The 12,886-nt window shown below is 40.4% G+C and overlaps 1 protein-coding gene across 1 annotated transcript in view; it reads left to right on the top strand.

The window, feature by feature from the left end:
• The window catches only part of EXOSC10 (exosome component 10), a 34,520-nt gene that overhangs the window by 8,514 nt on the left and 13,120 nt on the right, over positions 1-12,886 (top strand). Inside the window, exons 4-11 of the mRNA XM_004385163.3 lie at positions 4,741-4,845; positions 5,178-5,343; positions 5,533-5,647; positions 9,909-9,984; positions 10,197-10,307; positions 10,516-10,659; positions 11,484-11,674; positions 12,685-12,841. Coding sequence (XP_004385220.1) covers positions 4,741-4,845; positions 5,178-5,343; positions 5,533-5,647; positions 9,909-9,984; positions 10,197-10,307; positions 10,516-10,659; positions 11,484-11,674; positions 12,685-12,841 — 1,065 coding nt within the window. The remainder of the gene's footprint in view (positions 1-4,740; positions 4,846-5,177; positions 5,344-5,532; positions 5,648-9,908; positions 9,985-10,196; positions 10,308-10,515; positions 10,660-11,483; positions 11,675-12,684; positions 12,842-12,886) is intronic.

Below are 12,886 nucleotides of genomic sequence, written 5' to 3'. Positions count from 1 at the left end.
AAAACAACAAGTAGAAATCCAAAAGATAAACAACAAGATTTCAGAAATGGACAGTGTCACAGAAGGGCTGAGGAGCAGGTTTGAATCAGTAGAAGATAGGCTCAGTCAAATTGAAGACAAACAGATACAACTGTATTTGAGGAAAAATTAGTAAAAAGAATGAACAAAAATGAAGAAACCCTGAGAATTATGTGGGATACAATCAAAAGCAAAAATTTGCTAGTAATCGGAGTTCCAGAAGGGGAACGGGGAGAAAACAAAAAACACAGAGAGGACCATTGAAGAACTGTTGACAGAAAACTTCCCCAATATCATGAAAGATGAAAAGCTGACCATCCAAGAAGCTCAACAAACCCAATATAGGAGAGACCCCAAAAGAAAATCACCAAGACATATCATAATCACACTCACTAAAACCAAAGACAAAGAATCCTGAGAGCAGCTCAAGAAAAACAAAAAGTCACATACAGAGGAGAAACAGTAAGACTAAGCTCTGATTATTCGGCAGAAACCATGCAGGCAAGAAAGCAATGGGATGACATATATAAAACCTTGAAAGAAAAAAATTGCCAGCCAAGAATAATATATCCTGCAAAACTCTCTTTTAAATATGGTGGTGAAATTAGGACATTTCCAGATAAACAGAAATTAAGGGACCATGTAAAAACCAAACCAAACTTATAAGAATTATTAAAGGTAGTTCTTCAGTTTGAGAGCAAACAGCATCAGACCACAGCCTGAATCTAGGACACAAGATTGTACCAGTCAGATACCAACACAGGAAATAAACTCTCAAGGACTATCCAAATCCAAAAGAATTACATCAGGGAACCAGAGAGGTTAATCTGTAAATAACAACAACGTCAGAACAATAAAAGAGGGAATAAACAGTGTAGGTAGGTATATAATCGACAAAATCCAACACCCATTCCTAGTAAAAACTCTCACTAAAATAGGTATAGAAGGGAAATTTCTCAACATAATAAAGGGCATCTATGCAAAACCAATGGCCAGCGTCATTCTTAATGGAGAGAGGCTGAAAACATTCCCCTTGAGAACAGGAACAAGACAAGGATGCCCTTTATCACCACTTCTATTTAACATTATACTGGAAGTCCTAGCTAGAGCAGTAAAGCAAGAAAAAGAAATAAAGGGCATCCAAATTGGTAATGAAGACGTTAAACTGTCCCTGTTTGCGGATGATACGATACTATACGTAGAAAACCCAAAAGACTCCCCAAGAAAACTACTGGAACTAATGGGTTCAGCAGAGTAGCAGGATACAAGATAAACATACAAAAATCAGTTGGATTCCTATATACCAATTAAGAGAACAATGAAAAGGAAATCAGGAAAACAAGACCATTTATAATAGCCCCTAATAATTTAAAATACTTAGGAATAAATCCAACTAGTGATGTAAAAGACCTATACAAAGAAAACTACAAAACACTACTGTAAGAAACCAAAATAGATCTACATAAATGAAAAACATACCATGCTCATGGATAGATAGACTCAACATTGTGAAAATGACAATTCTACCCAGAGCAATTTACAAATACAATGCAGTCCCGATCCAAATACCAACAACATTCTCTAAGAAGATGGAAAAGCTAATCATTGACTTTATGTAGAAATGGAAGAAGGCCCGGATAAGTAAAGCACTATGGAAGAAGAATAAAGTAGGAGGACTCACACTACCTGACCTCAGAACCCACTATACAGCTGTGGTAGTCAAAACAGTCTGGTACTGGTACAACAACAGCTACATTGACCAATGGAACAGAATTGAAAACCCAAGTGTAAATCCATCCACCTACAGTCACCTGATCTTCGACAAAGGCCTAAAGTCCATCAAATGGGGAATAGACAGTCTTTTTTAACAAATGGTGCTGGCAAAACTGGATTTCCAGCTGCAAAAAAATGAAACAGGACCCATACCTCACACCATACACAAAAGCTAATTCAAAATGGATCAAAGACCTAAATTGTAATGCAAAAAACTATAAAGATCATAGAAGAAGAAATAGTATCAATGCTAAAGGTCCTAATACACAGCAGTAGCAGAATACCAACCATAACCAACAACACACAAACTCCAGAAGATAAGATAGATAACTGGGATCTTCTAAAAATTAAACACTTACGCTTATCAAAAGACTTCACCAAAAGAGTAAAAAGAACCTACAGACTGGGAAAAAATTCTTGGCCATTACAAATCAGACAAGGATCTAATCTCTAAAATCTATAAGAAAATTCAACACCTCTACAACAAAAAGACAATCCAATTAAAAAATGGGCAAACGAAATGAACAGACACTTCACTGAAGAAGATATTGAAGCTGCCAAAAGACACGTGAGGAAATGCTGTCAATCACTAGCCATTAGAAAAATGCAAATCAAAACCGCAATAGATACCATCTCACCCTGGCATTACTGGCATGAATCAAAAAAAGTGGAAATAACAAATGTTGGAGAGCCTGAGGGGAGATCGGAACTCTTATGCACTGCTGGTGGGAATGCAAAATGATACGACTGTTTTGGAAAACGATATGGTGCTTCCTTAGAAAGCTAGAAATAGAAATACCATATGATCCAGCCGTCCCACTCCTAGGAATATATCCTAGAGAAGTAAGAGTCGTCATACAAATAGACATATGTGCATGCATGTTCATTGCAGCATTGCTCACAATAGCAAAAAGATGGAAACAACCTAGATGCCCATCGATAGATGAATAGATAAGCAAACTGGGGTACGTACACACAATGGAGTATTATGCAACGATAAAGAACGATGAATCTGTGAAGCATCTCATAACATGGATGAATCTGGAGGGCATTGTGCTGAGTGAAGTAAGTCAATCACAAAAGGACAAATACTGTATGAGACCTCTACTGTAAAAACTCATGAAAAGAAACAATCTTTGATGGTTACGAGGAGGGGAGGGGTGGGGGGAGAAAAACACTAAATAGACAATATACAGTGGTAACTTTGGTAAAGGGTAAGAGTACACAATATGGGGGAAGCCAGCACAACTTGTACCAGGCAAGGTCATGGAAGCTCCATAGACATCCAAACTCCCTGAGGGACCGAATTGCTGGGCTAAGAGCTGTGGGTACCGTGGTCTTGGGGAACTTCTAGCTCAATTGGCAATTAACATAGTTGCTAAAGAAAATGTTCTACATTCTAACTTGGTGAGTAGCATCTGGGGTCTTAAAAGCCTGTGAGCAGCCATCTAAGATAGTTCACTGGTCTCACCCCTTCGGGAGCAAGGGAGATTGAAGATAACAAGATAGAAAGGAAAGATTAGTCCAGAGGACTAATGGGCCACAACTATTACAGCCTCCACCACACTGAGTCCAGTACAGCTAGATGGCGCCTGGCTACCACCACTAACTGCTCTGACAGGGATCACAATAGAGGATCCTAGACAGAACTGGAGAAAAATGTAGAATAAAATTCTAACTCACAAAAAGAGACCAGACTTACTGGCCTGTCAGAGCCTGGAGAAACCCCAAGAGTATGGCCGCCAGACACTCTTTTAGCTCAGTAATGAAGTCACTCTTGAGGTTCACCGTTCAGCCAAAGACTAGACAGCCCCATAAAACAAAACAAGACTAAAGGGCACACCAGCCCACGGACAAGGACTAGAAGGCAGGAGGGGACAGGAAAGCTGGTAATAGGGAACCCAAGGTGGAGAAGGGAGAGTGTTGACATGCCGTGGGGTTGTTAACCAGTGTCATAAAACAATATGTGTACTAACTGTTTAATGAGAAGCTAGTTTGTTCTGTAAACCTTCATCTAGAGTACAATTAAAAGAAAGAAAAAAATATTGCTCTCCCTTCTGAACAACCAAATAAATAAAAATTTAAAAAATACATATATCACTGCCCTGTAGAAGCCTATTTTTAAAGTGCTTTGTTACAGATCCACCTCCGATTTGCAAAACTTATTTTTTTTTGCAAGAAAAGAGGCCTTAGTATCAGCCCAACTTAAATTTAGTCCATTTTCACTGTTATTCAGAATCTGCTCAACATCCTGACTCTCAGGATTGGAAGGCGATATGGATCGTTCGGTCTAGCTTGTTATCTATTTACACCTAATTGGACAGCAGAACATTATTTGCAGAAGTACACAAAGATCATCTAGAACAAACCTAACCCTCAACCATGTGATGATCCTGGAGATATTTAAATCCTGCTCTCCTGTCCCATGAAGTGCTTCCATAGTCTAAATGTGCACAGGTCGTTCAGTGATTTCTCATATTTTGTGATTTTAAGTTCTGTCATGCTACCAGGTGTCGCCTGGGTATGCTCTGTTGTTCCACGCCCACTTTGAGAGCACAAAGTAGAGCAGGACCACCATCATCCTTGTTCTAAATACTGTATTTCCACTTACTATATACAATCAAGAGTCTTTTATAGATTATTTTAGTGCTCACGTCACACTTAAATCATTTGAATTTTCAGCCCAATTCACAGCTGTAAAGAGAGTAAATCAAAGTTTGGGAGTGACTGGTTACTGCCTTGTCTTTGAACAAATAACGCTTTAATTACTTGGGATTACTCCCTTATTACCCATTATTCATTGATACACTCTTATATGTCTGTATTCTCTTATGGATAATTCTTAGAATATGCTTCTTAACAATTTTAGGCGATTAACACTTGTAATGAAAGGAGGATACTTTCATTTCTTCCTTGGAAGGAAGATACTAATACCTTTTCTACTCTTAGGGTATTTTACTGGATGAAGCATCAGGTGTAAATAAGAATCAACAGCCTGTCCTCCCTGCAGGATTGCAGGTCCCCAAAACAATCGTGTCCAGCTGGAACCGGAAGGTGAGGACTTCTTGTAAGGTTCTCTAGAGGTCCAAATGTCAGCTTTATAGTAGGGCTCTTGCCTATTCTAATTTGCATTTCTGTCCTAATTTATTGGACGTAGGACTGGCCACTGCCCTCTAGCTCATTCTCATAAATTTGTTCTGACAACCTAGTAACAGCCTTTTCTCTGCCTTGCCCCTCCCAGTCTCGCATGCACGCATACATTCTTAGATGAATCGTTCTTGGAATGCTGTTGTCTTCCTGGAAAACTGATTATATGAGTTCCAATTTACTTTTCTAATTCATCAAGTTACTGTGTTATAAAATATTTTTGTATTCTTTGATCACAGGCAGGAGAATATAGCAAGAAAACAAAATCTGAAACTTTCCGGCTGCTTCATGCAAAAAACATCATCCGACCTCAGCTCAAGTTTCGAGAAAAGATTGACAATTCCAACACGCCATTTCTTCCTAAAATCTTCATCAAGCCCAATGCTCAGAAACCCTTACCTCAGGGTAAGTTAATGTGAACTCTGCCTAAGTCTGAGTCTTCCCTTTCAGTCTGATGCAATAACAAGTAAAGGGGAAAAGCCTCTCTTTCCTTCCTTTCTTCAAAGGGAACCAGTTAACCTTCCGTAAGAAGAAAAAGTATGAATGTGTTTATGTCTTTTGTGATGGTGTTTTTCTCACTGCCTGGGTATCCAGCACTCTCTAAAGAAAGGCGGGAGCGGCCACAGGATCGTCCTGAGGACTTAGATGTCCCACCTGCCCTGGCAGATTTCATCCATCAGCAGAGAACACAGCAGGTTGAGCAAGACATGTAAGTGTTTATCTGTGTCTGGCCTTTCTGCTGTGAGTACTTGTCTTTATATTACGTTTCCACTTCCATTTCACTTTTGTAAAATGTGTAAATGAAAATGAAGAATCTGAACAATGAGTGATGTTATTCTAACATGTTTATGTTGACAGAGGGCTGCATAAGCATCACCTCATGTAACAATCACTGCAATCCTGAGAGGTAGCAATTACTCTCATCCCATTTTATAGATGTAAAAACAGGATTAGAGATGCTGAGTTCCCATACTCCTAGACCTTTAAACTCAAGTTTTCTTAAAATTGTCTTTCCTCTATACTGCTTTGCCTTTCTTGTTAGGTGGGGACTCAAACAGTAAGGTAAGGCTCCCTAGAGAATTCAATAAGGAGAAGACAGTCTTCACTGGCGGAATAAGCATCTTGAAAAAACTTCACTTAAGATAAATAAATGAGCTTTGTCCTCAGTATAATGAAAAACTACCACTCGTCTGTCAGTTTTTCATACCGTGGTGGCTGCTTGTTGTTGTGATCCTGGCAGCTATGCCACCAATATTTCAGATACCACCGACGTCACCCATGTTGGACAGGTTTCAGCAGAGCTTCCAGACTCAGACAGACTAGGAAAAAGGACCTGGCAATTTACTTCTGAAAAAACTGGCCAGTGAAAACCTTATGAAAGCTGCGGAACACTGTCTGATACAGTACTGGAAGGTGAGCCTCTCGGGTTGGAAGGCACTCGTAACACAGCTAGGGAAGAGCTGCCTCCTCAAAGCAGGGCTGACCTTAATGACACTGAAGGAATAAAACTTTTGAAGTCTTCATTTGCTGATGTGGCACGACTCAAAATGAGAAGAAACAACTGTAAACATCCATTAATAATCGGAACATGGAATGTACAAAGTACGAATCTAGGAAAATTGGAGGTCATCAGAAATGACATGGAATGCATAAACATCGATACCATAGGCATTAGTGAGCTGAAGTGACCAGTACTGGCCATTTTGAATCAGACAATCATATAGTCTACTATGCCAGGGATGACAGCTTGAAGAGGAATGGTGTTGCATTCATAGTCAAAAAGAACATTTCAAGATCTGTCCTGAAGTACAGTGCTGTCAGTGATAGGATAATATCCATACGCCTACAAGAAAGGTCTTTTGCAGCAGATTTGCCCAATGCAGTACATCGTTTGATTTCTTGACTGCTGCCTTCATAGACATTGATTGTGGATCCAAGTAAAATGAAATCCTTGACAGCTTCAGTCTTTTCTCCGTTTATCATAAGGTTGCCTGTTGGTCCAGTTGTGCATATTTTTGTTTTCTTTATGTTGAGATGTAATCCATAGTAAAGGCTGTAGTCTCTTCTTCTGTTGTAGTGCTTTATGTGAAAGTTTACAATTCAAGTTAGTCTCTCATACAAAAATTTATACATACATTGTTATGTGACCCTGGTTGCTCTCCCTATACTGTGATAGCACACTCCTCCTTTCCACTCTGGGTTTCCCGTGTCCAGTCAACCAGCTCCTGACTCTCTCTGCCTTCTCATCTTGCCTCTGGACAGGAGCTGCCCATTGAGTCTCATGTATCTACTTGAGCTAAGAAGCACACTCTTTACGAGTAGCATTTTATGTCTCATAGTCCAGTCTAATCTTTGTCTGAAGAGTTGTCCTTGGGAATGGTTTCACTCCAGTCTCGATCAAATCATTAAGCCTGATCTTTTTACTAGTTTGAGTTCTGCACCCTACTTTTCTCCTCCTTCATCAGGGAGTCTCTGTTGTGTTCCCTGTCAGGGCGATCCTTGGTGGTAGCCGGGCACCATCTGGTTCCTCTGGTCTCAGGCTGATGAAGTCTCTGGTTTATGTGGCCCTTTCTGTCTCTTGGGCTAATACTTTTCCTTGTGTCTTTGGTATTCTTCATTCTCCTTTGTTCCATATGAGTTGGAACCAATTGATGCATCTTAGATGGCCGCTGTCTAGCTTTGAAGACCTCAGATGCTGCTCACCAAAGTGAGATGCAGAACGTTTTCTTAATAAACTTTATTATGCATTTGACATAGATGTCCCCTGAAACCATGGTCCCCAGAAGGCTGTAGTCTTTGATCTTCATCAGTAGGTGCTTCAAGTCCTCTTCACTTTCAGCAAGCAAGTTGTGTCACCTGCATATAGCAGGTTGTTAATGAGTCTTCCTCCAAACCTGATGCCATGTTCTTCTTCATATAGTCCAGCTTCTCTGATTATTTGCTCAGCATACAGATTAAATAAGTATGATGAAAGGATGCAACCCTGACACACACCGTTCCTGATTTTAAGCTACTCAGTATTCCTGTGTTTTGTTCGAACAACTGCCTCTTTGTCTATGTACAGGTTCCCCATGAGCACAATTAAGTGTTCTGGAATTCCCATTCTTTGCAGTGTTATCCGTAATTTGTTAGGAAATACATAGTCAAATGCCTTTGCATAGTCAATAAAACACAATTGTCAAGGATTTCATTTTATTTGGATCCACAATGAAAGTCTGTGGAAGCAGCAGTCAAGAAATGAAACAATGTACTGCATTGTGTAGATCTCCTGCAAAAGACCTCTTTAAAAGGTTAAAAAGCAAAGATGTCATTTTGAGGACTTAGGTGCACCTAACCCAAGCCGTGGTTTTTTCAGTAGCCTCGTATGCATGCTAAAGCTGGACAATGGATAAGGAAGACTGAAAAAGAATTGATGCCTTTGAATTATGGTGTTGGTGAAGAATATTGAATATACCATGGACTGCCAGAAGAACGAACAAATCTGTCTTGAAAGAAATAGAATGCTCCTTAGAAGCAAGGATGGGGAGACTCTGGACATGTTACCAGGAGGGACCAGTCCCTAGAGAAGGACATCATGCTTGGTAAAGTAGAGCGTCATCCAAAAAGAGGAAGGCCCTTAACAAGATGGGTTGACACAGTGGCTGTAACAATGGACCCAAGCATGACAACGATTGTGAGGATGGCACAGGACCGGGCGGTGTTTCGCTTTGTTGTACATAGGTTCGCTGTGAGTCAGAACTGACTGGACAGCACTTACCAACAACAACAACAGTCAATGCCCATGGAAGGGGCAGTCAAGAGACCAAATGACATACTGGATTGGGCAAATCTGCTGCGAAAGACCTCTTTAAAGTGTTAAAAAGCAAAGATGTCACTTCGGGGACTAAGGTGCGCCTGACCCAAGTCATGGTTTTTTCAGTCACCTCATGCTTGCAAAAGCTGGACAGTGAATAGGGAAGATGGAAGAAGAATTGATGCTTTTCAGTGATGGTGTTGGTGAAGAATATTGAATATAGCATAGACTGCCAGAAGAACAAACTAATCTGTCTTGGAAGAAGTAGAGCCAGAATGCTTCTTAGAAGCAAGGATGGCGAGACTTCATCTCATGTACTTTGGACATGTAATCAGGAGGGACCAGTCCCTGGAGAAAGACATCATGCTCGATAAAGTAGAAGGTCAGTGAAAAAGAGGAGAACCCTCAACAAGATGATTGACATGGTGGCTGTAACAGTGGGCTCAAGCCTGGTAACAATTGTGAGGATGGTGCAGGACTAGGCAGTGTTTAGTTCTGTTGTACATGAGGTCTCTGTGAGTTGGAACCGACTCAGTGGCACCTGACAACAACAACATAATGAAGGAAAAAGTGATAAAAACTTTGTTAGTATTGGTCTTTTTCTTCCCCGTATCACCAGAGCCTGTTTGAGCATGTATTCCTTCAGAACCAGCTGTGTACTGTGAGGCCACAAGCTGAGTGCTGGAGAAAGAAAGGTAATAAAAGGTGGCCCTTGCCCTCAAGGAACTCGCAGACTTAGAATTTTCATGCAGGTAGATGATACAGAAACAGAAGAAAAATAACAGTTGGTACATGAACAAGTAAAATATTTGTCCCATCCTTTCTCATTTCACCTATTTGTTATTTCAAATTATTAGAAATTATATATTTCTCATTTTTATATCATCCACATCACCTTCCATACAGTGTTTTGCAAATAAGTGCTCAAATCTTTTAAGTAAATAGATTTTTTAAATAAGTGAATAGATTTTTAATTATCATACATTAAGTTTGAACAGGTTTCACCTGATTTATTTGATGCACTTGAATTACTGAAATAATGATGCTATTTATGAAAAGAAAATAATTTCACAATGGTCTCTTTTCTTGTTTGTTTTTGCAGATTGGATCAGTCATTGGTTTTCCTGGAATGATGGAGTTAACCAAAAAGATTTCCTTTTTTGTTTCATTTATTCAGGTTTGCACACCCTTATCAATATGAACTAGATTACTTCACTCCACCAGATTCAGTCCTTCAAAAGCCACAGCCCCAGGTGAGCACCCAACCTTAATTTAATGGTTGTATCTGAGTAGCCCAGGAGGAATCAAATAAGTAGATTGGTTGACGTGACTTTGACATTCCTTAAGTTTGTGTTAAGTAAAAGTTCGCTACCTTGGTCATTTCTCCAACTCATAATTTATTTTTTACTTTATGGTGGATGACTTCATATTCCTCTCTTTTCGTAACTATACTTCCTTGATCCAGTTATATAGACCTGTAGAAGAAACACCGTGCCATTTCATATCCTCCCTGGATGAGCTTGTGGAGCTCAACGAAAAGCTCTTGAATTGTAAAGAGTTTGCTGTCGACTTGGAGGTAACTTGTAATGACCTTGAGTGAAATGCTTACATCTTCTACGAGTTCACCTGCTTTAGAAGTATAGAATTAGTACTAATTTTGATCTGTTTTTGTAAGAATTAATTAACCATACAACTTAGCTCTGTAGCTGACTTTTCAAAAATGGTGAAGGAAAGCCTAGTAATATTGTTTTTTTCCTCTCCTCCCCTCTTTCTGTGCACGTTAGCACCACTCTTACAGGAGCTTCCTAGGACTCACCTGCCTGATGCAAATCTCCACTCGAACAGAAGACTTCATCGTCGACACCCTGGAGCTCCGAAGTGACATGTACATTCTCAACGAGAGCTTCACAGACCCTGCCATTGTTAAGGTCAGCCAGCCTTTCCCAGCTCTTGCCTGTGAGTGCACGATTGAAGTGCTTTTCAGTTTACTACTTCATTATTTCAACACAGACCCAATAAAGTTGAGGGAAATAATTTCATTTCCCTCACTAGGGTACAACATGCTAAACTGCTTTTGTGTCTAAAGTCCTGTTAAAACAGCTCAGAGCTTCCCTCCTGAGGTTCACCCTTCAGCCAGAGATTAGACAGGCCCATAAAACAAACGAGAATACCATGTACACGAGACTAAATGGGCACACCAGCCCAGGAGCAAAGTCAAGAAGGCAGGAGGGGACAGGAAGCTGGACGAATGAAAACGGGGAACCCAAAATTGAGAAGGGGAGAGTGTTGACATGTCATGGGGTTGGCAACCAATGTCACAATACAATATGTGTATTAATTGTTTAATGAGAAACTAATTTGTTCTGTAAACCTTCATCTAAAGCACATTTTTAAAAAAAAAAAAAACAGCTCAAACTAAACTCACTTCTGTTCAGGAAAATATTAAATCATTTTAATGGCTACTGCAACAAGCCCAAGCCATCAGGATTGTTTGAACTTAATGACTATACTTGAAGCTAATAGAGCTGCTTTCTTAGTATTATTGATTGCTAGTAGTTTCAGACCTTAAGAGTATGCAATTAAGAATATAGAAGGCTATGGCCCAGTTTAAAGGAAGCATTTAAAACTGAACTCATCTTAATCTTTATACTGGCTTCTAATTCCAGTGCTCTAATAACCTAGAAGCAGAGTTCATTTTGGAGCATGAGTTGCCTTATACCAGTGAACTGCATAACTTTGGTTTTGTTTTCAGGTCTTCCACGGTGCTGACTCAGACATAGAATGGCTACAGAAAGACTTTGGGTTGTATGTAGTAAACATGTTCGATACCCATCAGGCAGCTCGCCTTCTTAACCTGGGCAGGCACTCGCTCGATCATCTGCTGAAACACTACTGCAGTGTGGAATCAAACAAGCAGTATCAGCTGGCTGATTGGAGAATACGGTCAGATTGCTCTTAAGCACTTGGGGGGAATGTGGATGGCAGAGGAAAGCATGGTTGTTCCTTAACCTCTCATCTTCTGAGACCTGTGCTTAGCCCATAACACCATCTGAATCTTGAGTTGATTGGTGCCAGGCTTTTTCCAGCTGTTTTCAGCCACGTAGGGCAACAGGAAGTTTTAGGATGATATGCGGGGTTTATGTTGGGCTGATTCAGTTACATTCAGCTTCATGGAAGCGTAGTTGAAAGAGATGTGCCATGCTAGGATCTCCCCATGCCAGTCTCTTGTCTACACTAAGATCTCCATAGTAGGGGGTTGTCTATGTGTGAGATGGTCTCCCATAGGTATAGAGAATTTTAAAGTAAGTACTTCATTTACCCTTATAGTAAGTATTCACTGCAGTATCAGGTTATAAGAGAGCCCAAGCACACTTTCTGGAAGCCTTGCTCATTTTCAAATGGCTAACTACCTCCCTGAGATTACAGTTGTCATATGAAGACTCCACTGAGTTTTTCCCCATTTCCTCATGCTACAATTTCTAAAGAGAATCTAATGAAGTCTGAATATAAGGTGAAAATCGATAAATCCTAAAGCTTCCACCTATTATTGAGCCCTTACCATATGCCAAGCCCTGAGCTGAGGGCTTTAGGATCTTGTTCTGTGTAATCCTTCCAACAGTTTATGAAGTACCTTATTCCCTTTTCACAGATAAGGAAAGTGAGACCAGAGAGGTTAAGTCACTTGTCCCAGGACAGACTTGGAAGCTAGGATTCAAACTCAGGGCTACAATGCTCTTATTTTTAATCCCATCATTACCCTGCCCCCCTTTCTACCCAGCTGTTAAAACAGTGGTCTGTCATGTTAAGATGCAGGAAATGCTGCCATAAGTATAGTATTGGCTATGAAAGAATTCTTTATGTCAGAGTCCAAGAAAGACTTAGCACCCACAGAGTGGATAAATTGCTGACCTTGGGGAGAGTCAGTGAAACCATTTCCTTTCTTGCATTTCCAGACCTCTGCCTGAGGAAATGCTCCACTATGCCCGGGATGACACACATTACCTCCTTTACATTTATGACAAAACGAGGCTAGAGCTGTGGGAGCGAGGCAACGGGCAGCCAGTGCAGTTGCAGGTGGTGTGGCAGCGGAGCAGAGATATCTGCCTCAAGGTAAACCGTCGCCAGGGTCGGACAATCCCCGGCACTCTCTCGAGC

This window comes from Trichechus manatus, unplaced genomic scaffold, assembly GCF_000243295.1.
Source record: "Trichechus manatus latirostris isolate Lorelei unplaced genomic scaffold, TriManLat1.0 scaffold00133, whole genome shotgun sequence".
NCBI lineage: Eukaryota > Metazoa > Chordata > Mammalia > Sirenia > Trichechidae > Trichechus > Trichechus manatus.
Note: the sequence above shows the minus strand (reverse complement) of the source record. Positions and strands in the feature narration are given on the sequence as shown.